General features: G+C 49.0%; 2 protein-coding genes across 2 annotated transcripts in view; one reads left to right on the plus strand and one right to left on the minus strand.

Annotated features, from left to right (window-relative positions):
- Nucleotides 1-755: 755 nt before the first annotated feature.
- On the plus strand, nt 756-4,708 carry PCBD1 (pterin-4 alpha-carbinolamine dehydratase 1). Its single transcript, XM_032191336.1, has 4 exons — nt 756-816; nt 2,906-3,037; nt 3,394-3,474; nt 3,983-4,708. The coding sequence occupies exons 1-4, from the start codon at nt 814-816 to the stop codon at nt 4,079-4,081; spliced, it is 315 nt and encodes a 104-aa protein (XP_032047227.1). The 5' UTR covers nt 756-813; the 3' UTR covers nt 4,082-4,708.
- An 809-nt stretch (nt 4,709-5,517) lies between these two features.
- SGPL1 (sphingosine-1-phosphate lyase 1) overlaps nt 5,518-26,019 on the minus strand; it is a 28,616-nt gene continuing 8,114 nt past the window's right edge. The window contains exons 3-14 of the mRNA XM_032191061.1: nt 25,401-25,468; nt 23,301-23,448; nt 21,670-21,749; nt 19,988-20,116; nt 13,319-13,407; nt 12,413-12,518; nt 11,864-11,962; nt 10,704-10,853; nt 10,314-10,552; nt 9,699-9,845; nt 8,640-8,760; nt 5,518-8,544 (exon numbers count right to left, since the gene is read on the minus strand). Coding sequence (XP_032046952.1) covers nt 8,404-8,544; nt 8,640-8,760; nt 9,699-9,845; nt 10,314-10,552; nt 10,704-10,853; nt 11,864-11,962; nt 12,413-12,518; nt 13,319-13,407; nt 19,988-20,116; nt 21,670-21,749; nt 23,301-23,448; nt 25,401-25,468 — 1,517 coding nt within the window. The 3' untranslated portion in view covers nt 5,518-8,403. The remainder of the gene's footprint in view (nt 8,545-8,639; nt 8,761-9,698; nt 9,846-10,313; nt 10,553-10,703; nt 10,854-11,863; nt 11,963-12,412; nt 12,519-13,318; nt 13,408-19,987; nt 20,117-21,669; nt 21,750-23,300; nt 23,449-25,400; nt 25,469-26,019) is intronic.

Here is a 26,019-nt window from a genome sequence, read left to right on the forward strand (position 1 = left end):
AGATATGCATAAGTATCTACAAGGGACGTGTGTCACACTGTATTCAAAAGTTCCCCAAATTAGCTGGCTCAAGGGTAAGGAAAGGCAGCAGGGTATAGTTGGGTGCTGCATTTCTGTCCTCACTACCTGCTGGGCTTGTGCAGCGTCACGTACATCAGCAAGGCAGAGAACTGTCAGCTCTGGAAGATTGCCTGCCACGTGAGTGAGTTTAGCAGGTGACAAGCCACAGGCACAAATCTGGGGAGCAAACACAGGCTGGGGAACAGCTCACAGCATCCGTGTGGACACGGTTCCCTCAGCAACAGGAGGAAATGCCTTGAAAATGCACAGAGGCACGGTATCATGCACAGTCCCTGCGTTACCCCGGCTCATCACCACGCTGTGAAATGATCCAGGCTGTCCCCACGCGGCACAGCCCTCAGCTCGTGGTTGTCACTGCACGGAGCGATGCGGGGCCGGGAGGCACACGTGAGAGCATCACAGCAGCACCCGGGGGGGCTCGTAACCACCCCTCTCCATCCTACAACAGGTCAGGAAAACATCCCGCTGGGGAAGGGATGCGTAGAGCCCATGACCACTGCTTGTTACATGGGGATTCACAAGGGGCCCGTGTTCCAGCATCCCCAAGCCCAGCGGGCGGGCGACCGCTGCCGGGCGGCGTTGGGAAACGCGTGGGGCACGGGCAGCGGTCCGCCCTGGGTGGACCCGACCCCTCGCCACGCCTCCCGTGGCCCCAACCCCACTGTTGGGATCCAGCACGGCTCGCAACGCCCAGCCTGGAGCGGGGACGGAGGCCACAGACAGCAGCAGGCGATGGTAAGGCACCGGCGGGCAACGCGGCTGTTGCTTCGCTGGGGAAGGATGGGGAAAGGAGGGTTTAAGGTGGCTGCTGCAGCCCTAAGGAGGCAAGAGGAGAGGGAGGAAGGAGCAGAGCTGCGTGCTGTGGTTAATGAGTAACGCGGGCAGCTCTGAATTAGCAGAGCCACAGCCTGCTGGCTCCTCCGCAGGGGGAGGGAAAGGTTTGTCAGCACTGCGAGCGCGGCTCCTGCTCAAATCCTACCTTTGGGGTGTGAGCCCCACTCGTGCTCCAGCTGCACGGCCCGTGGGGGCTCTGAGCAGGTTTTTCACACCGGAGGGGAGGCCTCGTGGCACAGCCAACTCCAGTCCTGCTCACGCTGGGGCTCTCCCCCTCACCTCTTTTCCCCCCCTAGGTGAGGAGCCACGCTTACAAGGGAAGATGCAGATTTGGGCAGGGTGGTTGTTTCATCTCCAGAAAACCCTTAGGGACAGGCTCTCAGTTTCCCATGCTGGTCCCTTTGCCTCGGTTGCACAATAGCGTCCTGCGGGCAGAAAAATAAGAAAATCCAATGCCTCAGTAGTGGAAAGGCAGCAAAAGAAAACAAACTAATTGTGTTTCCCTAATGAAAAGCGTGTGTGCTTAAAGGAAGAAGCGCACATGAAAGCATGGACATGCTGTACCCACCAAAACAGCACGCGGGCCGATGCTCTGGGGGGGAAAAAAAGGGACAGAAGGATGGGGTGGAGGGCACGGAGGGTGCAGGGGGACTGCCACAAGCTGTTTTTTGCCCCATCTGCCAGCCAGAACCCAGCCAGGCCTGTGCAAAACCCCAGGAATGGCCCACCTCAGCCCTCAGACCACCTCCCCTCTCCCCACAATGGTGTGTGAGCAGCTTCCAGCCCTCTGTCGGCCCCAAAACCTGGTGCTGCCACCCCCCCCGCCACGGCCTCCGTCCGTGCCCACGTTATCCAGTTGCTAAGCTACCCGCGCCCGGCTTATCGCGCCATCGGCACGAAGGGCAACAGCCAAGGGTTTATTGCTCTGAGCTGTGTTTACTCACCACCTGCCCTCAAAACCTGGTGCTCGGGAGCCGCTGGCATTAAGCAGGCCACGGATGCTCGGCAACAGCACCTTAAGCAGCTGAGCAGCACAAGGAAGAGGGGGCTGGGGTCGTGGGGACTCACCCCTAACTCGCCAGGCTTTGCCCTAAAGCACAGAGGAAAGCAAATGGCAAAGAGATGTTGGTGTGTGCCAGTGCGAAACAACAACCCTCCCCAGTCCTAGCAATCAGATCGCCCTCAGGAAAGGATTTAATTGCCAGAATGCCAGCTTCCACGAAAAGCAACACCTCTGCACGCTCATCCCTGCCTGCCCACCAAGCAGGAAGGTCACACCAGCTCAGGCAGCTCCCACCACAGATTTAGTTCCATATTTGCCCCTCCTCGCTTGCTAAAGCCATGAACTGCAGCTTTCCCCCTCTCACCCCCCTTTAAGAAGCAACAGCTGTGCCCAGGAGCAGAAGACAATGCTAAATCACAGTCCCTCCCTCTGCCCTTTGTCACTCGCAGACAAACAGCCTCTTAAAATCCATCCTAACGTAAGGGAGGCTGAAGGAAAAGGAGCTGAACTCCAATTTACTGTGACTCATCCCTGTGATTCACACCACTTCTTTTCTGCTCTAGAAGAGGTCTCCAGTACAGCTGCCCTGCAATTAAAGTCCTCCTCCTTCCGAGGGTACCTCACAAACCTCAAAAGCAAGTGGTTCTCAGTTCCAGAAGTCTTTACAGATACAGAATTTTTGAGGCAGGGGGGCAAAATATGCATTTTGGAACCTAACCACCCAAAGCCACCATTTCTTAGTACTTCAGGCTGTAATGAACACGTACACACAGCAGGAGTGTCCCAGGAGGCTGTGCTCGAGGGCAGCACTGATAACCCCTGTGCTCAGGGGTTCAGGTCTGCACACACAAACCTCCCACCCAGTTTGCTGCTGCCTCCACAGAGCTGTAACTCCAAAATCCAAGGGATGCCCATTTTTTTGGGGGGTGTCTGCTTCATCCTACCTCTGCCGTGCTGACCTGCTCCTCTTCCCTTCCCCGGTGCCAGGCAGGAAAAGCCCACAGGCTGAGCGCGGAGGAGAGGGAGCAGCTGCTGCCAAACCTGAGAGCCGTGGGGTGGAACGAGGTGGAAGGCAGAGATGCCATCTTCAAGGAGTTCCACTTCAAGGACTTCAACCGGGTACGAGCATCGCTAGGACCGAGTTTTTACAGTGCTGGAGACCTGGTTTGCAGAGCAGGGTGTCCCACCTGCAGGGCTCAGCCACAGTAGCACATCCATTTTCCCCAAAACACAATGGCTGAGCGAGATAACCTACACAAGACCACTCTGCCAGAGACAGCGCTTGCCTGGGAAGAGATTCCCAAAAAGAGGAAGACCCATACAAAACCCCAACAAAGATATAGAACATCCCAGGTCTTGGATTTGCCTGGATTCCTACAAACATGGGGTATAAAATTAATATCAATGGGGTGAACAACAACGTATCACAAGGTAAATGGTCCAGAGCTAACTTTTCTTCTTACTCCCCTGGGCAGGCCTTTGGCTTCATGACCAGAGTGGCTCTACAGGCAGAAAAACTGGATCACCACCCTGAGTGGTTCAACGTCTACAATAAGGTAAGGAACAAGGACAACAGGGACAAACAGAGCTCGTCAGGGAGCAGATCCCGTTTGTGAGGCATAAAATAGCATGAGTCCCAGGCAGACGAGCAGGACCTCTTCCCTTAGCATAGCACAGACAGCCTGCAGACATCACCTACAGCCCCTTTCTTCCCCTTTTGTTTCTGCCCAGCTAAGCAGTAGCCGCGTGTAAGCTGGCACCAGAGTTGGTGGCTTTTTTAGGTCAGTACCAGAAGCAGCAGGCAAGGGGAAGAGCTTCTGGATAGTGAGTTGAAAGGCACAGCTGGCTGCCATGACCAGTGCAGGGACAGCAGTCACTGCTTGTGGCCAAGGAGAAAACCATGTGAAATGCCTTAACACCTCCCCAACCCCAGGAAATTTTACTAACGAGTGGAGAAAGTAATAGCACTACCTGCCTCATCAGATGCGAGCTGTCTGCAGCACTGGGGGAACCTGTTCCTGCTCTTTCTGCCAGCAGCACTCAGTCGCTGTCTGTCTGCTTTAGGTTCACATCACCTTGAGCACCCACGAGTGCACGGGCTTATCCGAGAGAGACATCAACTTGGCCAGCTTCATCGAGCAGGTTGCAGCTTCCCTGTCCTGACTAGGGAGAGACACGTGAAGCCAAATATCAGCTCTGCCGCAGCCACAACCCACGCCTCGCCTGGACGACTGCACCTCGAGCCTTCTCCCTCTTACTTCCAAGCTAGTGCCTCGACCCAGACTGCCTAAGCCCACACCAAGCTCCCTGCCACGCACAGCTTGGCATTTCAGATGGATGGAGGCAGCCAGGAAGCCTTTCCTCCTGTGCTTACATCCATCTCTGACCTTGCCACTTCCATGCTTCAGCCCTTTACCTGTGCACTGCCCACTCGGACTACTGAGCCTCGGGGGCTTTCAGTAGGCATGCCCTTTAACCAGGAGCAAGGTTACACTACTGCAGTAAATCCTTCCAGAGCTTGACCTCATCTGTTATTGCTTCTTTTTTTTTGTTGTTATTCTTTTTTTTGTTATTGCTTCTTTTGTACCAAAACATGCTTTACTATTCACAAGGCGGTACGTGAACCCTTCGGTTTATCACACACCAACAACTGTGATGTGCAACGTGGTTATTAATTTAACCTCTCTCTGGCAGTATTATAAGCAGGCATGTCATCTCACCCCTACTGTAACCGGCTTTTAGTAGAAAACCAACCGAAAGTGTTTACAATAAAGCTCTTGGTTAACCTGATCTGAGTTCAGGAGGTGGCCTCACTGTCAGGATTACGCCAAGAGGTTTTCCCAAGCCAGGTACTGCCCTGACTGCTCTGTCTCAGCAAGGTGCTCCTGCCATGGAAAAGCTTCTCGAAGCAGCATGGAGAAGAGGCACGTGCCTTCACAGGCCTGCACCTCAAAGCAAACACGGTCTGAAAGAGAATGAGATTATCAGAGCACTGTTTAAAAGCCGGAGCAGATCTGATAAAAACTGCTTGTGCTAAAACCCAAAGTGCAGCCATCAGACCTGAGGCACAACCATGGGGAAAACACAACCAAAAGGCACAAACGCAGCAGGGGCTGGGGCACACCTCCCAAAAGGGGTTTTAGGTGGACTTGGTGCTGTAACATCTTCAATCCAGTAACAGTGGCATTCAGGCAGTGCCTGAATTTCTACCTTTTTTCTTTTTGGTTTCAAGAAGGCTTTGCTGTGAAACCAACAGCAGTTGTTCTCAGCAGAACAGCCTAGGAGAAATACTGGAATCACCCACCTCCGATCAGATTTTTTTTTTCAACCCTCCAAGTTCCACAAAGCATTAAGAGAAAACCCACAGCTCTTACACATACACAATTTTTGGCACCCTTGAACATCGCAAGAGGAAGTCACAGCCACCACTTTCATCTTGACAGAATAAAAGAGCAGCTCTCGGGCAGAATTAATACAATTCATAAACCATTCTCCCTGCCACAGACTAGGCTGCTCCCAAGAGCAAAGATCAGAAGCAACAGGTCCCCATCCATTCAAATGAGCATTGAAACAGAATAAATGAAGAGTTCAATGAGCCTAGGTAGCTCAATGCACCATTTTTAATGCAAACCAGGCCCGTTTTTACCATCTCATCAGCTATTTCAGCTTACAGTTTTACAGTGGCAAACCAGAGCAATATCAAATACTGCCATCAGAAGAAACTCATCCCATCTGTTCATTTAAAAAAAATCAATGAATTTATTGGGCAAGGTATTATTGTGGTGTATGCAACCCTTCCGTTCCCCCAAGTCACCAGAAAAGTGCAGATGAAATCCGTGGCATGAAGACAGACATCTCTTCTTGGCCCATCCATCTGGATATTCTTCAGCCTAGTACCTAGGAGCACCCAACTCGCTTGGGAGTGCTTTGTACAAGTAACAAATGTAGTGTCTTGCTTGGAAAAAATAACTAGTCCAAAATCTCGCAGGGATTAACAGTTGGGAAAATCCCTCCAGATCATAATCCAGTCTTTTTTTTTTTTTTTTTTTTTTGAGAGAGAGACAATTATATAGCCTGTTAATCTCATTTTTCTCTAAAACCATTTGGCATGATACAGGAGAAGCAGATTACATGTTAGGTGACCAGGATGAATAAAGACTACACAACAGTAAATTACAGTGGCCTGTTCCCGACCACAGGATTACATTTACAGTACAGAACGTATACACATTGTACAATTAAACCCACAAATTACTAGTAGGTGAGGTCCAGAATGAAGTACATTAAGTTACAAATAACATCTTCAAATCCACCCAAAAATGTGAAATGAAGCACTGATCCACCCACTTCCTCAGGGAGGACGGCACCAGGGCAGAGGAGGGAGTTTTTCCTCTCCTTTACCTCCCCCGTAATCCATCCCCCCCTTTCTTTTAAAGCAGAAACAAAACGAGTAGCCTCCTTTTTTGTTTTCCACACCTTGGTTCAAAGAGAACCGTCACAGTAGACAGACACTTCAGGCTCTCCCCACAGTACAACAAACTGAGAGATGCAGCAATGGTCACGTTAGCAAGGCGTTGACAGAATAAACAGGTCCAACATAAACGCTGACTGCCAGGGCTGCTAACACACCGAGAGACTGTCAGGCAATTCAGACGGGATGTTTTCAAAAGGGCTCAGAGACATGCACTGCAGCCACCAGTTCAACGTGACAGGAGATGGCCAAAATGCTTTGCCTCCTAGCACTAATAAACCTGTTAAAAAGCAAAGTGTTCTTCCCAGCACTCTCCAGGTCCAAAATTTGGGTGTGCAGCAGCTGCTCTGTAGCCTCCTCAGCCTGTGTAGTTACTGAGCAAGCGTGTGCTTCAGCTGTGTTAAGCCAGTGGGGGCCAGGTTGGGGCTAACAAGCCCATTTCGGCAGAGATGCTGCAGTCATGGCACCAAGTCTTCTTCCAGGTGCTGAACTCTGCCTGGGAAACTCTCAGCAGCATGCCAAAAGCCGAGAGGAAACACACAGGAAAGCCCTGCAGGAGCAGCTCCACCACTGTTTAACAACTCAAGAGGTTCCAGCTCGTCCTGAGGGCAACAACTGCCTCTCAAGCTGCAGTGGTAAAACTCTCACAGCAAAAACAGCAGAGAAAAACGCTGTATGCCCAGGGCTCGGCTACCTCCAGCTTACTGCTTCCTATCTCCTTCCTTTCAGAGCTCTGCCAGCATCTTTGAAATACTGTGAGGGGACTTGGCTCAATAGCACGACTACTCTGCCTTATGGGCAAGCACAGTTTACCTGAGGCCAGCCTGCCTTTGAGGTTCTGTTTTCAGTATAGTACCGTAAGGAAACTGCAGCTAATGTTGCAGCCAGTCAACAGCTGACTCCTCAAACCCTCCCTGGCATCCCCCAAAAAGCCAGAGAAGCATCAAGGCACAATGGTGAATGCCCTTTTGAGAATGTGCCTTAAAAGAATCAGTGCAAAGAGCAGACAGATTACTACTTTCTATTACAAAAGTCACCTTGTTATACTAAAGGATTATGATTTTTTTTTTAAAAAAAGTCAGCTTTGGTGCCATACGTTTGCACGTCAAGTCCCCAGCCATGATACACGCTAGGGCTTCACTGACTCGACTACAGCATTGTGAGATAGTGCAAAACCTTCAAGTTATGAACAGTGAAATCCCTGTTTTGCACATCCCTCCAGAACTGTGCAAGGTGCGACAGCACTCTAGGTGGTCGATGCATGTCTTCTAGAAGAGGCAGGGAAGCAAAACAGATACTAAGTACCTAGGATTTTCAGTACCATCCAGTTCCTCTCCGTACACCACCCACTTGCTTTCTATTTCTGCTGTTATTCAAACGGAGAGATTCCAGAAAAGGATTGTGTGCTGTTTCCCCCCCACATCCTCAATAAATATTGATTGCAGTCTGAGATCTCCAGAAGGGGGTTTAAAAAGTTACTTGATCATCTTTCCTTTGCCAATCTATCAGCTCTGCGTTACATAGATACAAGGCTCCCAGCATGGTTTGTTAAATGCAGTAGCTTGGAGGAATACTCAAAAGAAAAAAAAAAAAAAAATCAATTTATTTTCTACCTTCAACTTCTGGGAAGATTGAAGCCTTGGAACACAACATGGAAACTCAAATCTAATGCTTGGCTGGACACCGGCTGAATGCACCGTCTGAGGAGAAGAAACAGCAAGGAATGAAGTGATATACAGAATACCTGAGGAGTCTGGAGTCATGGAATGATGCTCAATTCATGATGAGAGTAGGCAGGGAGAAGGGAAGGAAAGCCCTAAAACCAAAAGGTGAGTGTGAAAATAATGCAGATTTCAGAGCAGACGGAGATGGGGAATAAAGTTTTTGAGATCAAGCTGCCATCAGACCTGTACTTGTAGGAACAAAGGCTTATACTGCAATCTCTTTCCCTAGGAAACCTTTCTTTAAAACCACCCCAGTGCTAACTGGCAAGGCACTGACAGTTGCGCTCCAGTCAGTAGTGGCCAGGAGAGCCGTTCATGTGCTTGTCACCGCCAGGAACTTCGGTGCTGTACAGGCCATCCAGGTAGGCCAGAGAAATCTCCGCTACCAGGCTCCTGTCGGGGATGGACTGGGCCATTCCGTAGATGGCTCCCTAAGCGGAGAAGAAGAGGTGGTTACATGGGATCCTTAATTCCACCCAGGAAATACTCTCAGCCAACACACCCCTGCTATATCCCGGCTCCTTACCATGCCTGTGGTCTTGGCGTTGAGGTCTTTCATGATGTCCTCAATGCTGTCTCTGACGTCTTTCAGGAACTGCTCAGCCACGCCTGATTTGGTGTGCAGCTGCGTAATGCAGAGATGAATGCTGGCAGGCAGAGGGGAGGGCAGAGGGGAGAGATTAGCCACATCAGGTACATACAGCCCTTTAGTTCTTCCCTGGCCAGTGCCTGCCTCTTTAAAATAAAGTGCTAGTGGGATTAAGGGAGAAGATGATCTGCTCCCTTACAATTAAAGGTAATCCCTGCAGAATACGTGCTGGAACAAGCTGCGGGAAGTTGAGCTCTTCTGCTGCAAAATGCCAACTCCCCCTTCCCTTCCTGACATCAGCATACACCGTTAAAGGTCTGGGTAACCTGTCAGCCACCCCCAGCGTGGAAGCTGGCACTCAGCAGAAGTAACAGGGCTGCTCACACCTCTGAGCTATTTACTTCGGGCTCTCTAGACTCCTCTTCAAGCTAGCTGCAAGTTTAAAACATTTTCAGTGCAGTGCTATCTTAGAAGATTTCTATCTTAGAACATTTGCCCCTTTCACCCACAGAAAGGAAACTTCTACCCACTCAAGAGAAGTTTTTGACAAGCATTCCTCTTACATCAGGGTGGAAAAATCACTGAAAATGATCAGCCTGTCACTGTTCTTTCGATTACCTTCATCTTCACTGGGAAGGAAGAAGTATTTAAACAAAAAATAAACACCTACAAACCCTCACTTGCTGACCTGAGACAAAATCCCAGCTATTTATATATTTCTGCTTGTATTAAACAGAGCTAAACAGAAAGAGAGCCTTAGCTATGCCCTCTGCCAGGCTCATTAAAATAGCTACTGCTGCTGTATATCAGCAATTAGAAATGTAATTGCCTCTCCACAGAGGAAAAGTCTACATACAATTTATTAGATAACGGGCAACGCTCAGCAAATTAAGAGAGCTAGGTGGCCTAGCAACACCTATCTTGCATGCCCTGGCTCTGCACGTTGCTCCTCTGCTCCACAATGAATGATGGCTCCCGCTGGGACCACAAACTCACCTTGGTGGGAACTGCAGGACGTTTAAGTTCCATCCTTTGGCAGCTAACAGATTAGATAATCGATAAATGTCAAAGGTGTCTGAACCGATGGAGAGGACTGACACCTCAGGTTTCCCAAAAATGAAGATGCTGTCAATTTTTCTCAACCTTGAAGGAACATTAAAAAGAAAAAAGTGACTGAGGGTGGTTAAAATGAAACGGCAGAACGGGGTCAGGCATTCTGTCCATCTCTCTGGGGCCTCAAAGCAAGAGAGGGGAACAGATTAGGGCACATTCCCACCAAAAATCATGCAATCAGCACAGGCCACTGGGACTTAGCAGAGGACTTGGGTGATTTAAGCCCTAAAGCATGCTTAGGGATGGAGAAGGAGTGAGGAGAGAGGCAAGGAAGGACAACACAGCAGAGACCATCAGCTCACACAGCAATGCAGGCATCCCAACAAGAGAAATTATAACCCTCCTTTCATCATCTTGAGTGACTTCCCCTCATGCAATAGCTTCTCTAAGGGACAAAAAAAAAAAAAAAAAAAAAGGTTGCAAGAGAAAAACAGTTTGGGAGAGGGAGTCCAGAAGGGGGTTATAGAGTACAAGCAAGAAGCTCAGGCACGCACGTACTCTGACTCAAGGAACCGAGCTGTTTTGATGATCCTCTTCGTGGCCTCGACGTAGCCCGACTCCCCCACGTGCATCAGGGTTGCCCAGCAGGCGGCTATGATCCCACCGGGCCTGGAGCCCGCCACCGAGGGGGAGGCGTAGATGCCCCCCTGCCAGTCAGGTGCCACAAAGAACTGGTAGCTCCTGTACTTCTTGTCGCTGTACAGCACCACGGAGGAACCCTTGGGAGCGTAGCCATACTGCAGGGGGTAACAAAGCATTACAAAGAGGCAGGGGGGCTCAGCAGCACCTCTCGTAGATGACCACCCAGATCCCTGGCACCAGGGATGGCATCAGGAGTTGCTCCCCTCAAACAGAAGCGTGGAAGACCCCTCTCTGCCCCCCTCTTACCTTGTGGGTGTCAGCAGAAATGCTGGTCACGCCTTTTACACGGAAGTCAAAGGGATGCTTTAGAGGGAAGCCGGCCTTCTCCATGAAAACAATGAGGAAACCACCCAGGCAGGCATCAACGTGGAAGGGGATTTTGTATTTCACTGCCAGCTGTGAGCAAACAAGAGGCTCTGGTGAGTAACACGCAACCAGGGACAAAAATGAGGTAGGTGGGGTACCCAACCTCCCGCTGCTAAAGATACTCTGCAGTTCACATTTGAACATTTCCGGAGCCTTTTGGAAGGGCTGGCTACCTGTAAGATGCCTTCTCCCACTTTGCTCATACATAAAGATGGCCAGCAAGAGGAAAAAAAAAAGTCGTATTTTGGTAGTTTGCTCTATTTGACAAAGAGATGTGACAACTTGGTCCGAAAGCAGTATCCACAAAGTGTAATGGCGTGATCCAAATGAAAAGGGTCAGAGCCCCTTGCTGGTCACATACAACATAAATAACTGGAGCATGGGAAGAAAAACAAAAGGCATGTTTGAAAACTGAGATCCCAGCCCTTTGATTCCTCCTCCCCCCGCAACACTGCATTCCTCCGGCTTCTGCACCGAGCCTGCTACAGCCAGTAGGCCCTAAATCAAAGCGTTTTTACAAGGTGGCCTACTTTGCTGTTATTTCCTCTCAGATATCAAAGGACAAGCCCTCTTGGCTTGTCTCGCAGAGGGTGCAGCAGAGGTCGAAGTCGCATACGCACTACATTCCTTCAGCTGCTGCAGAAGTTTATGGCACAGACTCGGGAGATCAGAGACAAAGCAGGAGCTACAGGCCTGTCGCTTTGCCTTGCTATGACACAAACTGCATGCGGCAGCTCGAGTCTGCAATCCAGCCCCACGCAAGCAGCTTCACGACAATGCCCAGGGGTAATACCTGGCATTTAAAGCCCACCCTCCCACAGCAGTTTCTGAGTAAGTGCAAAATGAGAGAGCCTTACATTCCTCCTCAAATTGTGTCCTACATAGCCTGCTGCTAACAACCCATTTAATGGCAGTAGTGCCTTCCCAACTAGTTTGCTGCTCCCACCAGATTCACTGGCTGAGATCCTGGACCCCCCTGCTCACTTTTTGTGCAGAAGGATGCACCAGTTTTATCACCACAGCACCCCGGGCCATCCTACCTCTGCCACCTCTTCAATCGGGTCCATAATCCCATGCGGGAACTGGGGAGCAGAGCAGACCAGCATGGCTGTGTTCTTCGAAATAGCTCTCCTCATTGCCTGAAGATTTAAAGAGAGAAGATGCTCACATGCCATTTACCAAGTGTCACCCTGCCAAAAAAGAAAAATACAACATGCAGCATCTGGTCTGAAAAGCTAGCACACAAAAGCCTACAGAAAGCAAAGCGATGAGCTACAAAGCATGAGCAGACATCAGCTGAATCACTTAACTCATCCTCTTGGAAGTACTACAAAATGTGTTTGTTCATCCTCATCTGAAACCTGTGGCTATTTCTGATGTACATAATTGATTCTAAATTAATGACATAGGCCAAAGGGATGGGTTACATCCCATCCACTTATTTCAAACTAAATTTTGTACGCCATGACATGCATTTATTCCCACTGTTCTTCCCTTGAGGTTCATCTCTCCGGGTAGGAAGATGCCTTGTGATTTCCTAACAGTGCTCCTTTCCCACAGGAAGAGTGCCATGCTGCCTAAAGTGGTACCTGAACGTCCACTTCCATAGCCTTGGTCAAGGGGATGTGAATCATCTTCAGTCCAAAGTAGTGGGCTGCCTTGTCAAATGCTGCGTGAGCACTCACTGGGACCAACCTAGAAAAGCAACAGATCGCAGACTTCAGCCCAGGCAGCACCCCTGAGCTTCAACCAAACGAACACAACAGCTGATGGCTCCCATCTCCACCAGCAGTGACCAGACTGCCTCAGTTAACCTTGTTCTCGGAGGCATCGTGTCTTCAGAGGCCTTTAATACCATGCAAAAATGTTAGAAAGGGAAGAAAAGAGCCACAGGAATTCAGCAGAAGATGAACACCAGTGTTTCATCTCTCTTTGTGACTTCCTCTCTTATGCAATTAACCACAGAAACATTTTTGACGCACTGTCTAGAAAAAAGCAGCACATTAGAGGGAGCAAATCCTCTATTAGCAGCGTAATGATTAGCACAGTTTCTCATTTCAGCTCCGATCAGCCCCGACTTCAGTCCCAGGGTTTTCAGGCTAAACCCTCTTTGATCCAAATGAAATCAAAACCCTTAAATACATCAAAGCGCCTTGCAATCTTTGCACAAGAGGGGCCCAAAGCAGAGATGAGCAGGCTCTGTCTGAAAGCTGCATGCAGGTATTGCAGAAATACACGTGCATGGCACAGCTACGCCAGCTCTACAGCCCACATCCACCCCTAGGACCCTAGGCTGCTGAACAGTTCCTGTGCTTCTGCACCGTTTCCTTCCACCTGGGTTTTTCTCCTGCATTCAAGGCCTCCAGACACAGATGGACAAGGAGGGGGTGGTAACAGGCTATGAAATGAAGGATTACAGGGGCCTAGCAGCCGCCTCAGCGCAGAGGGACAGCCAGTCACACAAGCAAAAGCCGAGCCCCAAAGGCGTTGCTTACATTTCTGGATGTTTGATGCCTCTCTCGTAAGCCAGGTCCCGGTACGCCTTGCAAGCCATCAGGATGCTCTCAGTCCCCCCAGACGTCATCTGTCGTGAAAGGAAACAGAGAAAAACAGGCACTGACGTGGATGTTGCAGGAGAGGAAAACAGCAGAAGGGATGCAGCCACAGCATCTCTGGGCAGAAATGCTGCAGAGGACAGCTCGGGTTTTCAAGGGCAGCAGACGCCGCTGGACAGCTGAAGGCAGCTTTCTGACGTTCAGGTGGCAAGCACAGGTTTAAGTGTTGACTCTGCTATTTAAAGGAGAGAAAATATGGGAAAAAAAATGCAGACAGATGCCTGACGAGAGGGGACAGCACTGCAGTCGCCAGCTGGTGGAGGTGAGCACACCTCACAAGACTCCAAGTGCCTGCTCAGCCCCCGGTTACCTGGGGACCCTTTATCTGGGTTACAGATTAACGATGCCGCGTATGGAGAAACAACAACGTTGACTCTGCCTTCAGCTAACCGAGGTGCAGTGGGGTTTATTAGGTCTGGAGCAGTGCCACGCCGAGGCACGGAGCCAGCGCAGGCTTGGCACTGCTCCTGGGCTAAGAAACCTTCCCAGAACCCAGGGCACAGCAGAGTGCACAGCTCTCGTGCCCCTTTCTCTGCAGGGGCCAGGCAAGGTCTGGTCGGTACCAGGCTGGAGCTCACAGAAGCCCTCCAGGACCCAAGAAGCAATTTGGGCATTACACCCCCCAGCTCATCCCTCGCTATCTGTGCTGTTCCAGCCCTTTTCCCCCTGACCAAAGGTGAGCGAGGGGTTTTTGCATCATGGGGGTGAGAAGAGGAAGGCACACACACCACCCATTTGATTGAGTTCACTACTGCACACTCAAGAGCTTTTGGCAAATAAGTGAAACACTTTGTTGTAACAAATTCCTCAAGCAGGAGGCCTGTCTTCAGCAAGCCTCTATGAGCCCTGGTGCACAAGGGCCAGGAAAGTGCGGGCACAAGCCAAGGTAAAATTTTAACCTCGTAAAACACGAGGCTGGCTTTTCAAGCAGCCTGCAGGCATTAATGCTTCCATCTGTTCCTGCTGCACGGGCTGAGCCGTGACTTGGGGACAGCCAGTACCTACAGCAGGTGCTCGTGGTTCAGGTGGAAGAAAGGAACCAAGAGCTCCATCCAGTGCTTACAAAAGGACTGATTTTCGATCCCCACCCTCAAGTGACCATAAAAAGGATGCAGCCGCATTGGTATGCCTTCTGACATCTGCTTCGTCTGGGTTTTCTTCTGTTTTTTCTCAGCTGACACTGCCACAAAACCCCAAAACACAAGGAAGACGCCTGACAGCGTGACAGTGACTAAACATTAAGCACAGCAATAAGGAACAAAGTTCACAGGCACAAAAGCAGCCTGCCACATCTCTCCCTAACGTGATCCAAGCTGGCAACAGCTGCCACCACAGGCAGCATGGCAGTGACTGTCACACCACAGGCACTTTCTGCTTTTTTTTTTTTTTTTATTTATTTTCCTCTCTGCTTTGTAAAGCAGCAGCTGCTGCAGCAAAGCCCGACGAGAGCCTCACGCTGGATAAAGAAATCATTGCACTCATTGTGAGGCAAATAGATGGCAGCACAACGCCTTCGGCAGCTTATGGGCTGTGTCATTCACTTCTCAACCCTTCTGATAAAAGGAGACCTGTGGGGCTGCCAGCTGTCTCGGGAGAACCACAGCCAGCACAACGCGGATTCCCTCGCCGCTGCGGGGTGGGAGAAGGAGCGGAATTACAGCCTGCTTGTAATGTTGCTTGTTCCTACCTGTACCCGATCCTAACCCGCTCTTCATAAGGCCTTTACAGAGGCTGCTTTCTGTATGTTTGTCTCTCCCCTAAAGCACCACTGCCTCACCCTTACACAGCCGGCACCTGCCCCCAGTGCCTGGCTCACCACCTGCACGCAAGCATCGAGCCGTGCAGGTTTGGGGAAGTGAAAATCACTTGTCACCAGCTGATCAGCTCCAGGATGGATCCTCCTCCCAGGCACGTATGTGACCACGCAGCAAGCTCGCTCAGCCAGCGGCTCCGGCTGAAAATCCACTCGAAGAGCTGCCTTTCAGCCAGGCGAGCTTCCTAAATCATCCCGAGATGAGTCCGCACCACGGAGATGCGGCAGAGCAGCGGGATGCAGCTTGGTCCAGGAGGCTTACACCCGCAGAGGGGGTCTGCTCCTCGCCCAAATCACCCACAGGCTCCATCAGCCTCGCTGTGAGCTCATCCTGCCCCAGCCAGAGCCTGAATCATGGTCACAGGACAACTTCCCACCGCCCGCGGCACGCCGGCAGCTGGCCAGCACGCCGTGATTCAGCACTGGCCATCGGCACTCACATCATCTCCTCCCTCCCCTAAACGAAAGTGCTCAGGCAGGAGCGATGCCACGGGGAAAAGGGCTGGGAACAGGCATTGTTTCAGGCAGCTTTCCAGCCCTGCGCTATCTTCTAAAGCCAGGCGAAGCGTGGGGAAAGAGGCAAATAAACACACTTTTGTTTTTGATTTATTATTTTCCAAACGGGAAGGAAAAGGAGCAAGCACATAACCCTCCTGCTCTCTGAGCTTGGTATATCCCTCCTGTTACTCACTCCCTCCACATCCCAGCGCTCTGCAGCCTCAGCACTCAAACAGCACTAAGAGGCACAGTCCTTGCTGGGGGATTTCTGCTGCCACGCCACCTGCAGCCGCTGTCAAGCTGTCAGACACGCAGCAGCCACCTTGCTCAGCTTGGGGTCTCTCCGTTTTGCTGGAATTTCCCATTAGCAAACGCATCCATCCAGACCCTGGGGACAAAACTGACTGAGTTTCCCTGAGCTGAGCTATGCTATGAATAAAAGCGAGCTACGATTTATTTCGAAGGCAGCATTAGGGCAAGAAGACACCACAACCCTCTGTATGGCCATAACACAGTGGCAGACTCGCATAAAACCCCTATAAACCTGCTGGTTGTAAAAGCCCCCAGTTATCTCTCAAGGTGACCTGCTTATGACAGATAAAGCCTGATAGATCTGCAGAAGGACAAGCCAGAGTTTAAGGCCCTCACACAAGATGCAGTGCTCACATTTCACTGCTAAACTCCTACACCAAAGGAGCAGGCAGCTCCGTGACAAAGCCTGGAAGCCCCAGAGCTGGGGAGGAAGACACAAGCAGGCTTGTATGCGAGGCTGAGGCTTGCATCTTCTGATTTTGGCTGCTCCCTCCTGTGCTCAGCTGCAAAGCAGGGAGGTCAGCATCAAACACACACACCCCACATGCAACTTCCCTCTGCACTTCACTCCAAGCTGCCCCTTCAAGTTCAAAAAAGTACTAAAAACTATGCAGGCTTGCATAAAAACCTCAAATTTCCCCCTCAAGTTAGGGAGGGAAATTCTCAGAGCCAGCACTGCAAAGCAGAGCACCTTGTGACCAGGAACACTTACCTACATCAGACACTGAACTCCCCCCATTCCTCCTCTACGTACTGAGCTTAATTAGTCCTTCCAAGTCATCGCAGGAATGTGATTAGGATCTCCTGGGAGCCAAAAATGTCACCAAATCCTGTCGCTCTGCTCTTGCATAAGGTGATTAGAAGAAAGGACAGAAGTAGCAATTAGGGAGAAATAGGAAGCAGCCATACGCTGCCCAAAATGATTACTTTTTAACCAGGGCTTAAAACCCTGGGACATCTCCTGGTGAAACAAGGCAAAATGTACGTCTGAACAGCCCCATCATGAGGGAATCGTGTTTTTATGTCCACGTTTGAACTGCGGAGACTGACAGCCCCCACATCTCGCGTAAAGGCCCCTCCTGTAAGTAGTGCAAGCTACTCGCCTAGCTTAGCATTCAGAAATCTGAAGCGACACCCTGTACCTTAACATTCACAAAACACACCGAAAACCTTCAAAGAAGGAGCAGACTGCTCTCCAGAGACGCCGCCGCTTGAGAAGATGTCCACACGACTGTGCAGAGATGTTCAGCCTGCTGAAAGCCCTGGGAATAGGGCAAAAACGTGGCTTTGAGCAGCTTTTCCCAGCGTGAGCACCCGAGTATCAGCCCCAAAAAGCACTGAGCTGCTCCTTGTCATGGAAATCACAGCTCTAAGGAAGTGAATTTGCCCGCGAAGCACAAATATTTCCTCCTCCCACCCCACAAAGCGAGCTCTTCAGACACACCACCAAGCTCCATCTACCTTCAGGAGGCAGGCACCAACGAAATTGGGCTGGTGGCCCCCGCTGCTTCCATCAGGTTAGTAAATCCTGCAGACAGGGACCTGGCAACAGACACGCAGCCACTGCTGCTCAGACAGCAGCGGTAGAATTCAGGAAAAAAAGCATTTGTTTTAGTTTACAGCACTGCAAACGTTGAATTAAGTGACGCAGGAGCCTTCTCACTAGAAAAAGCCAGCAGCACCTGCTGAACAGATCAATTTGGAGATAAAAGTAACTCGCAGCACTACACCCGCCCCGGTTTGGCCATCTCTATTTCACAGCCTCGCTGGGTACCGAAGCAGAACTGTGGCAGCCTGAGCTACCAATTACAGCAAGGCCTTTCAGAGACAAAGAATAGCTGCAGTTTGGAGAAAACGCTCTTTTTAAAATGGCTTTGTTACCGTGCAAACCTCCAGAAATCACTCTGAAATGCTAACTCTGTTTCGGGGGGGAAGAAAATAAAAGAAGGCTTTGAGCCCAAGTGCTTGCAGAGCACATGAGCTGTTATCTCTTCCCACGTCTCTCCAGGAATTGCCAGCTCCTCTGGACGCTCAGGCAGGAAGGGCAACGCAGGAGGAAGGTAAAAAGTCCACTGGAGAGACTCGTTTGGACAAGATAATTGCAGGGGTGCAATTAATCTTCTGTTTCCACCTAATCAACTTTTCAGCCCTCCCTCCGACCCTGCAAATTTGCCTGCTCAACCAGCTAGAGGCTAACCTCATGGCAGGTCGCACGCTTCCCCGTTCACTGCTTCTGCTCGGCCCAGCTGCGGCTCTGCAGCACGATCCTCCGAAGGGAGGGGAAGAGGAAGCAGAGGGAAAAGTGGGATTCCCCAGAGAGTCTGCAGGTCTCGCGTTGCCTGCGATCACTGTCTGATTGCTTTGGGGCTTTTTTCTTTTCGCTGTTCTGAATTTCTCCTCCCACGCAATTCTACTTCCAGGCTTCGGTGGAAGCGCCCAGGGGGCCAAGGCTGACACTTTCACAACACGCACCCCGCAGAACGAAAGCTGAACTCGCACTGCCGACTTCTGCAAGCAAAGTCCTCCAGCCACATGACAAGATCTGATTTGCATCAATCAGCTTCTCAGGTATTGATAAAGAGGTTTTATCAGCCTCCTGCCCCCTCCACAGACAGTCTCAGCACTGCAAGTCAGCAAGGAGAAGAGGTCAGATGATTTTCAGGTGCCAGGAGGCACGCTGCTTCTCCAGGCTCAAGGGTGGCACCAGGAATACAGTCTCTCCCAGCAGAGAAAGAGGTTTAGGAACCCTGAACCCAAGGAGACAGCTCAGGTCACCAGGTGCAACCTCCTGCTATCGAAAGCAATCCCATCTTACATTACTGCATGATCAAGTTCCATCTTCAGTCCAGCTGGAGGTTGGTCACAACTACCCTGCCATAAGGCTATTCTACCTACCTCCTCAACACAACCGAGCTCCCAAAAAGCCCATTCAGTGCTAGTTCACCCCATAAACATGTCAACACTGCTTTCCCATATCAACCTTAAGCCTTTGCAGGCCTTCCACCTCCCTGACATGTTTACAGATGCAATCACGTCACACTCGGCCTCTGAAGAGTCTCATCTGGATTCTCCCCACAAATGTAACTATTACTGTACAAGTTATAAAGCAGTCTTTGTGTCACAGTGGTGCATGAACACCATGCCAGGAGATAAGACCTCACTGTCCTGTGGCACCACAGACAGGTAGAGAACGTGGCCTGCCTGAGGAACTCAGAACTCCTACCAAAAAAACAAGCCAAGAGGAAGGAGCGCAGGAAGCTTATTTTTACAACAATAATTCACTGTACAACTTGACAGCTTTTGTTCTTTGATGAACTTTGAACACGTCCGTGTAAGGGCACACATTTGGACTCTGACTTTGAATTCTGTGGAGGCTTTAAAATTGGTTTCCACCCTGGTAGGCCACGCAAGCCTGGAAAGCCAGCTTTCCAGCTGGGGAGGTGACAGTAAGTGCCATGCCCGCCTGATCACGAATGCTTCAAGCTGCTTGTTGGTGACCAGCCAGCCAGCCTTGTCCTCAGTCTCAGCATTCTGGCAGGCTCACAGATTAAACCTGAGGGGAGCTACTCGAAGTGACACTGCTCTGTTTGGCATCCCCCACTGACAAGCAGACAGGCTTCTATGGTACATTACACCGGGTCTCCTTTCCTACTGCCAGCAAGCCTGTCTCATTTAAGGGTGTGAAAAAACAGGTGAAGGAAATCATCATTTAAGAACTACTTGGAGTTAAATCATCTCTCATAAAGCTTCCCTGAGAAGAGCAATTACCAACCAGCTCCTGGCCAGCTATGCTGGCATGGCACGTGCCAGAACTGCACACCAGAATGACCTCAGGCTCAGAGCTGGATGGAGAGCAGAAGGTGCATTTGCACTTCGAGTCAGAAGTATCCAAATGCTCACGGGGCACTTGAACACAAGCTACTTACAGCACCACAAGAGTTGGGGCCTCCGTGGAAGAGGGTACAGGCAATCCTCACTACTTCTGCTTCCATCTTCCTCAGACCAGGGAATATATCCGGATGGAGAGGATTACTCCAGGCAAACTCTTCGTACACCTTCAGAAAACAGAGACGAAGTTAGCCCTGCAGGTGAAGCCTTGGATTATCAGTGAAGAGGTCCAGGTTTGGGAACTCGCTGTGCACAGTACATAAACAGACTATCTGCAGATCTGCAGTACTTTCTCCCGCTGTGAGTACACACCACAAGCTGGGAAGCTACGCTGGGGGGGGGTGAAATCATTTGTTTTTCTAGAGCATTCTGGCCTCTGGAATGATTATATAACATAACCCTGTCTTTACAACAAGCAATGTTGCTAATGGTTTAGCTATTTTAAAAAGAACACGATTATCTGCCCTTCTTTTGTTCACCCAGTTCAGGTATGTATATGCCCTACGATTGCTTTATGCAAAGCAGGCCAGTATATAGTCCTAAAAAACTTGCTTTGCAGAACTAGTTTGAGTTTAAGAGTAAAGAGTAATTCCAAAGCAGCTAGAAAAGCACAGCTGTCCACCCACTCCACAACCAAAGTGGCCGTGGAAACCAGTACTTCATGCTCGTTCCGCAACAGCAGGCTCACAGGATAAGGCTGCAACAGGCCAGTTCCAGCCTCCTGCAGCCGCGATCAAAAAGCAGCCACAGGGATGTTGAAAGAAATACAGCACAATAAGGCAGCGAATAATCAGCACGGACAGAGGGAATGTTTCCACAACACTCAGTCCAAGGTGAGGCTCCTCTAGAAAGGCTGCTCTGAGCTTTATGCTTCCCCAGAAGTGGCAAAGAAAATGTCAACGGGCAGAAGAAAACAGCAATAGCAACCACCCGACAGAGCTCATTACCACTGGTATAAAAGCTGTTCCCAGGAGCAAGGCCAGGTTTCCCTTTCTAGTGAAAAAACCTCTTGAAGTAGATGTACTTAAAAACAGACCTTTGGGCTGTTTAGTTTTCTTTTTTTTCCAGCATTCTCAAAGGGAGAAGTTCCAGACTAGGTAAACAGACCTAACAAAGACTGCACTGAAGCATGCCAGTGCCCCATTGTTGCATGATTTGGACTGCACAGCAATGCCAAACACATTTTACAAACTAATTTTTTTCTTTTTGCTTAAACCAAGACCAATCCTGTTTTGGTTAATCAAGCTGTTCCAAGGCTGAAGTCCTCCAGCAACCCCAAAGCAGGGCAGCCAAGGGTGCTTTCTTTCCAGCCTAGAGCAGTTACACCTGCCAGCAGGCTTGCTGAAGCTGATCTATGGCAATTTTACGCCTCTTATCATTCCTCAAATTAAAAGGTCAGTACCAGCCTCCAGTTCACTTGTGCTCAACTTCTTACTTTCGCACTCAAAACAACATCTTATCTGATTGGATCCTAGTTATCTCTACAGTGTTTTCACAGTGACCACCACTTGGCCAATTTTGCAATGCTCCAATGCTTTGCTAGTAACTCCCCTTCCACCTACATTCACCCTAGGCTCTGTCTTCAGAGTTGGGCAATCTGAGCTTCAGATCCTCCCTATTTATCTTGAAAGATGCTGGAATATTGTTGAGGGGTTTCTGGTCACCCTGAAGTTGCTAAAAATATGTGCAAAGACGCCGAGTTAGACTGCTGGCACTTCACCTGCACGAGCAGACGGGTGAGTTTCTCTTCACCGCTGTACACGGTCCCAGAGACTTTCCCATCCTCCCAGCGTACATCTCCTGAAAGAAAAGAGAGGAGCACACCGGTTGCAGACACAGCCATTCCAGGACAGCATGCAGAAGAGCAAAGAAGTCCCCCCTAGTAGTTCTAAAGATAAGGATTTTGCTTTTGGGCTGCACTGAGGAGGAGCAAGAATGATTTTTGTGCCAGAGAGATAGCCTCCTGCAATGCCATGCCTCTGGCAGCTTGTGTCCTGTAAACTTAGCAAACTGCAAGTAAATGATGCATAAAGTGCCAGCACATAAAGAGCTAGCTGCAGCAAGCAGTTATATTAATATATAACCCACCTAATCCCCACTCACACTCCCCAAACTGCTGTCTACACAGCCCAACTCTCAGCACTGAAGTGACAGTCACATCCAAAGAGCACCCAGCACACCAATGAGATGGAAAGGTCATGGCTGTATTGCTAAAATCTACAACACGGGATGCTTCAGTTAAAGTTTACCTAAAACTGAATGCCACTTAAGCATCAACAAACCAGAGCAGGTGGGTGGAACAGCATTTCAATCCTCTTAACCAGGTTAGTTTCTGCCTCTAAACACCCAGAGTATTTCTACCTGTGTAGTTATGTGCTGCCTCGAAACTGTTAGCCTCGATGGCATCAGCTTCACAAGAATACATAAGGCAAACACAGTCACAATCCAACCCTCATTTCCAAGTAACTTCCACAGAAAACTGCACAAGTGTGGGAAGGAGAGGACAGAAAAATAAAAAAAAGGAAGTAAAAGCCCAGTGAAGGAAGGGAGTAATTATTATGAGGGAAAACACAGACAGAAGACAGACACAGAAAGCAGCACAAACAACATAAAAGCAGAAAAAAAGGAAGTTGCTACGTTACTGTTGCAAAACTGTTCCTGAATATGGAGTAGATGCACTGTTCTAACAGAAAATTCCAAGCTTTTATCAGACTGGAGATAGGAACAGGTCAGTCATATATTCTCTGGACAGCAAGTCACCCTAATTTGCTCATTAGAAGTAACAGGATGTGAATCAGCATGGAGATATTTACACCAGGGAGGCAACTCAAATTAACTTTCAGACAGTGCTCACGTGGACTCAAGCCAAGAGGCCATCATCGTGCCTTTGCCTTGCCTGAGTGGCATTTTCAAGATGCAAACCACTGGTTTTGATTAAAGTGAGTTTTGGAAACTCCCTAAAAATACTGTTTGGAAGTCCTTTTTGTTAGGAGCATTCCTTGGGGCTTTGCAGAAAATACATTTCTGGTAAAAGCTGAACATCAAGGCAACTGCTCAGAAATGCATTCAGAAAGCTTCCTCTGTATTTTTCTTCTCATCTCTCCCATCAGTCAGTATTAAACTCTTGGGACAGAAAGGGAATTTCAATGTAAATACCCAAATACAGCAGTAGACATTGTGAATACCGACTTTAATCACCTCCAAAAGGAAAACAGACAAGTGAGGAACATCAGCAGAGCAATATTTAAGATGAAACTGAGAGCAGGCATCATTAGATCCCATTTAACCAAGTAAGTCTAATGCTGTCTCTGAAACAAACCCACCTTTGCTAGGGCACAGACTCAGTCATACCTTTTGAGCTGTACTCTTTCATCTTCTGTAGTACTTCAGGCTGGCTCATGCCTTGTTCCGGCAGCGCTTTGATATAATCTTTTTCATCTTTCAGGAAGGATAAACTGGAAGTGACATCATTCAAGGCCTCATCAATCTTCTTTTGAATCTAGAAAAGAAAGGAAAAGCCTATCAACAAAGGTGCTGGCCAGATTATAATTGTTCAACACGTGTGAGATCAAACTTGCTGGCTACTTCCATACCAGCAAGCAGAACAGGTAGGAACTTCTTCAGCTCTGTGACCAAAAAGCATAGCAGAGTTACAGCCACACAGTTGAATTCTCCCCTCTCACCAACTTCTCCCACCAAAAACAAGCTGCCCTTCTCCAAAAATGCCTCCTGGAACAGTCACTGTTATGCACTAGTCTCTAAACCACTCCGGGAAGCAGCTAGGGGAGTGTGCTACCTGGCACAGCCCAAAATTGAGCCAAGTAACTGGGATAGATGTCTGCAGAACGGGCCACTGCTCGGCTGTGTTTCATGTAACAGCACAGACACCACCACGTTCAAAGAGAAATGGTTACTCTTTGAGCACTGATAATGGGTACTGACGAGCAGCGGGAACTTGGAGCACCTTCAACAGCTGAAAAAGCAAAGCTTAAGGCAAAAACATTTCATTTTTATCCACCAAACCTTTTTAAGTCACAGTCCGTAATTTATAGAAGTCTTCAAATTCATTATATTTCATACCTTGTCTTGTCTGCCATCACATACACAGTTTAGGGACTCAAGGAAACAGGAACATTAAAGAAATCTCCCTTACAGGCACAGTTAAAAGATTTCTCTCTTCCTACTCACACTCCACATGCAGGAGGCCCAGGCTCCCTCTCAGAAAACCTTTCAAAGCAGACATTCTTCTTCCAGACAACATAGGTGTTGGGATGTTATCAGCCTTAAAGACTTTTGGACATTGGATTCCCTCAAAGCCAAGGCCTCCCGTAAGCAACTGATAGGTTATCAGCCTGCCAAAGAGTGGGAACAGCACGCAGGTAGGGCACGGCAGGAGCTTTGCAGTGCTAGCCCTGAGAAGGTAAGCCTGGACAAAAGAGAGGGACCCAGGAGGTGTCCTCTCCTAAGGGGCAGGCAACAAATCTAAGCAGAGGAGAGCTAGTAATTACTTCATCTTATCAACAGCTACTCGAGCCAGAAGGTAAAAATTGGGACATGGGAATTGAAGGGGAGATGCTATTCCCTTACGGAGGACTGGGGGAGGAAAAACTTGATAACTGCACCCATATTGAGGTCAAAAGGAACGGTATCCATGTTGAAATCAAAATGAAGAAGTTCCTCTTTACTATTTCCATCTGATAAAGTTGCCTCCAACAGACCCAGCACCCCCCACACCCCACCAATTCAACGTGCAAAGCTGCCTATGCATCAAGCAGAAAGGGCAATCGAGTACGATAGCACCATGTACCAAAGAAACCAAGCTGCTACTGTGTGGACAGCATTCTCGATCATTAAGTTGTTAGCGTGCTAAGACTTGCTGACAGTTGTAGTTTCAAGTTTTTAAGTAAAAAACATCTCCTAGACACTAAAGCCCGTCTCATTTTAATGATTACACAAGCTTCTGATATCGCTGTGCTATAATGCTAACTCTGCTAACAGATAGGGGCTCTGAACTACTCGTGGCCAGTCATTGATTAAAACAATTATCCTTCCACGTTGCACAATAGACACCTGGCTATCTCACGCTTGCTCAAGGCATTGTTTCAGAAGAACAACTCAAGTTCAACCGTGTCTTCTTCCACAAATCAAGTTATTTTCCTGAAATCTAACAAGGAAGAAACACCACTGGAAAATTCCACCGCTGGATTCCCTGATACTTGGTATAAATAAAAGATGGTGTACTTTATGAGAGCAAAACTATTACCAAAAAGACTAGGTAGAAATTATCTTTCATTAACCAGGCAGCAGCAGATCCAAATCTATGCCCTTAGATCATTATGATTAGTGACATGACAGCGAAGAGGTGAAGAAGCGTAGTTTCTCCGAGACACAGCTATGCAGGCAAAAATAAGGGCCTGGAATAATAGTACGAAAAGCTGTTCAAATACTTACTATAGCCCCAACAAACGGCATTCTTCTCAGTAGTTTAAAGAACTGTTTCTTAATTCGGGATGTTAAGCCTGAAAGAGAAAAGCCAGAAGTTAACCTAATATGACTCAAGAAACTAAAAACTGACTCGGAGCACAATACTTCCACCCCAACCCATGAGAGGGTTGGCATTTCTGATCCAGGATAAAGTAACAGTCACAAAAGGGATGTGGAGAGACAGAGCAGTGTATTAGAAAGCAGACAGGCCAGGCTGCAGGAACTGAAGGAACTGCTTTGCACATCAGCATCTATCAGAATCAGTGATTTGATTCATTTTCCTACTTGGTTCCTCAGGCTGCCGAATAAAGTCAGACAAACTCAAAAGGCTAAAATCTTTCCAAACGAGGCATAAGGAAGGCCAGCACCTGCCTGAATGGCAATGTGCACCCAGACGTGGAATTTTACAAGGAGAGGGAGTTTGGACTTGCTAAACACAAGGTCTCCAGCAAGAAGGTAAGAGCTTACTGAAATTTTTTTCTGCATCTTGAAACCAAGATAGATCCCTCTGATGGCAAACACCACAAAACTCCTGGGGGGTAACTTTAAAGGCAGGAATGCAAGCAGCATGACAGCTGCTTTACAG

This window comes from Aythya fuligula, chromosome 7, assembly GCF_009819795.1.
Source record: "Aythya fuligula isolate bAytFul2 chromosome 7, bAytFul2.pri, whole genome shotgun sequence".
NCBI lineage: Eukaryota > Metazoa > Chordata > Aves > Anseriformes > Anatidae > Aythya > Aythya fuligula.

What these genes read in the sequence shown, in the direction of transcription:
- PCBD1 (XM_032191336.1), top strand. An exon ending in ACTTCAAGGACTTCAACCGG is followed by an intron (nt 3,038 to 3,393) that starts GTACGAGCATCG and finishes TCCCCTGGGCAG; the next exon opens with GCCTTTGGCTTCATGACCAG. An exon ending in GGTTCAACGTCTACAATAAG is followed by an intron (nt 3,475 to 3,982) that starts GTAAGGAACAAG and finishes TGTCTGCTTTAG; the next exon opens with GTTCACATCACCTTGAGCAC.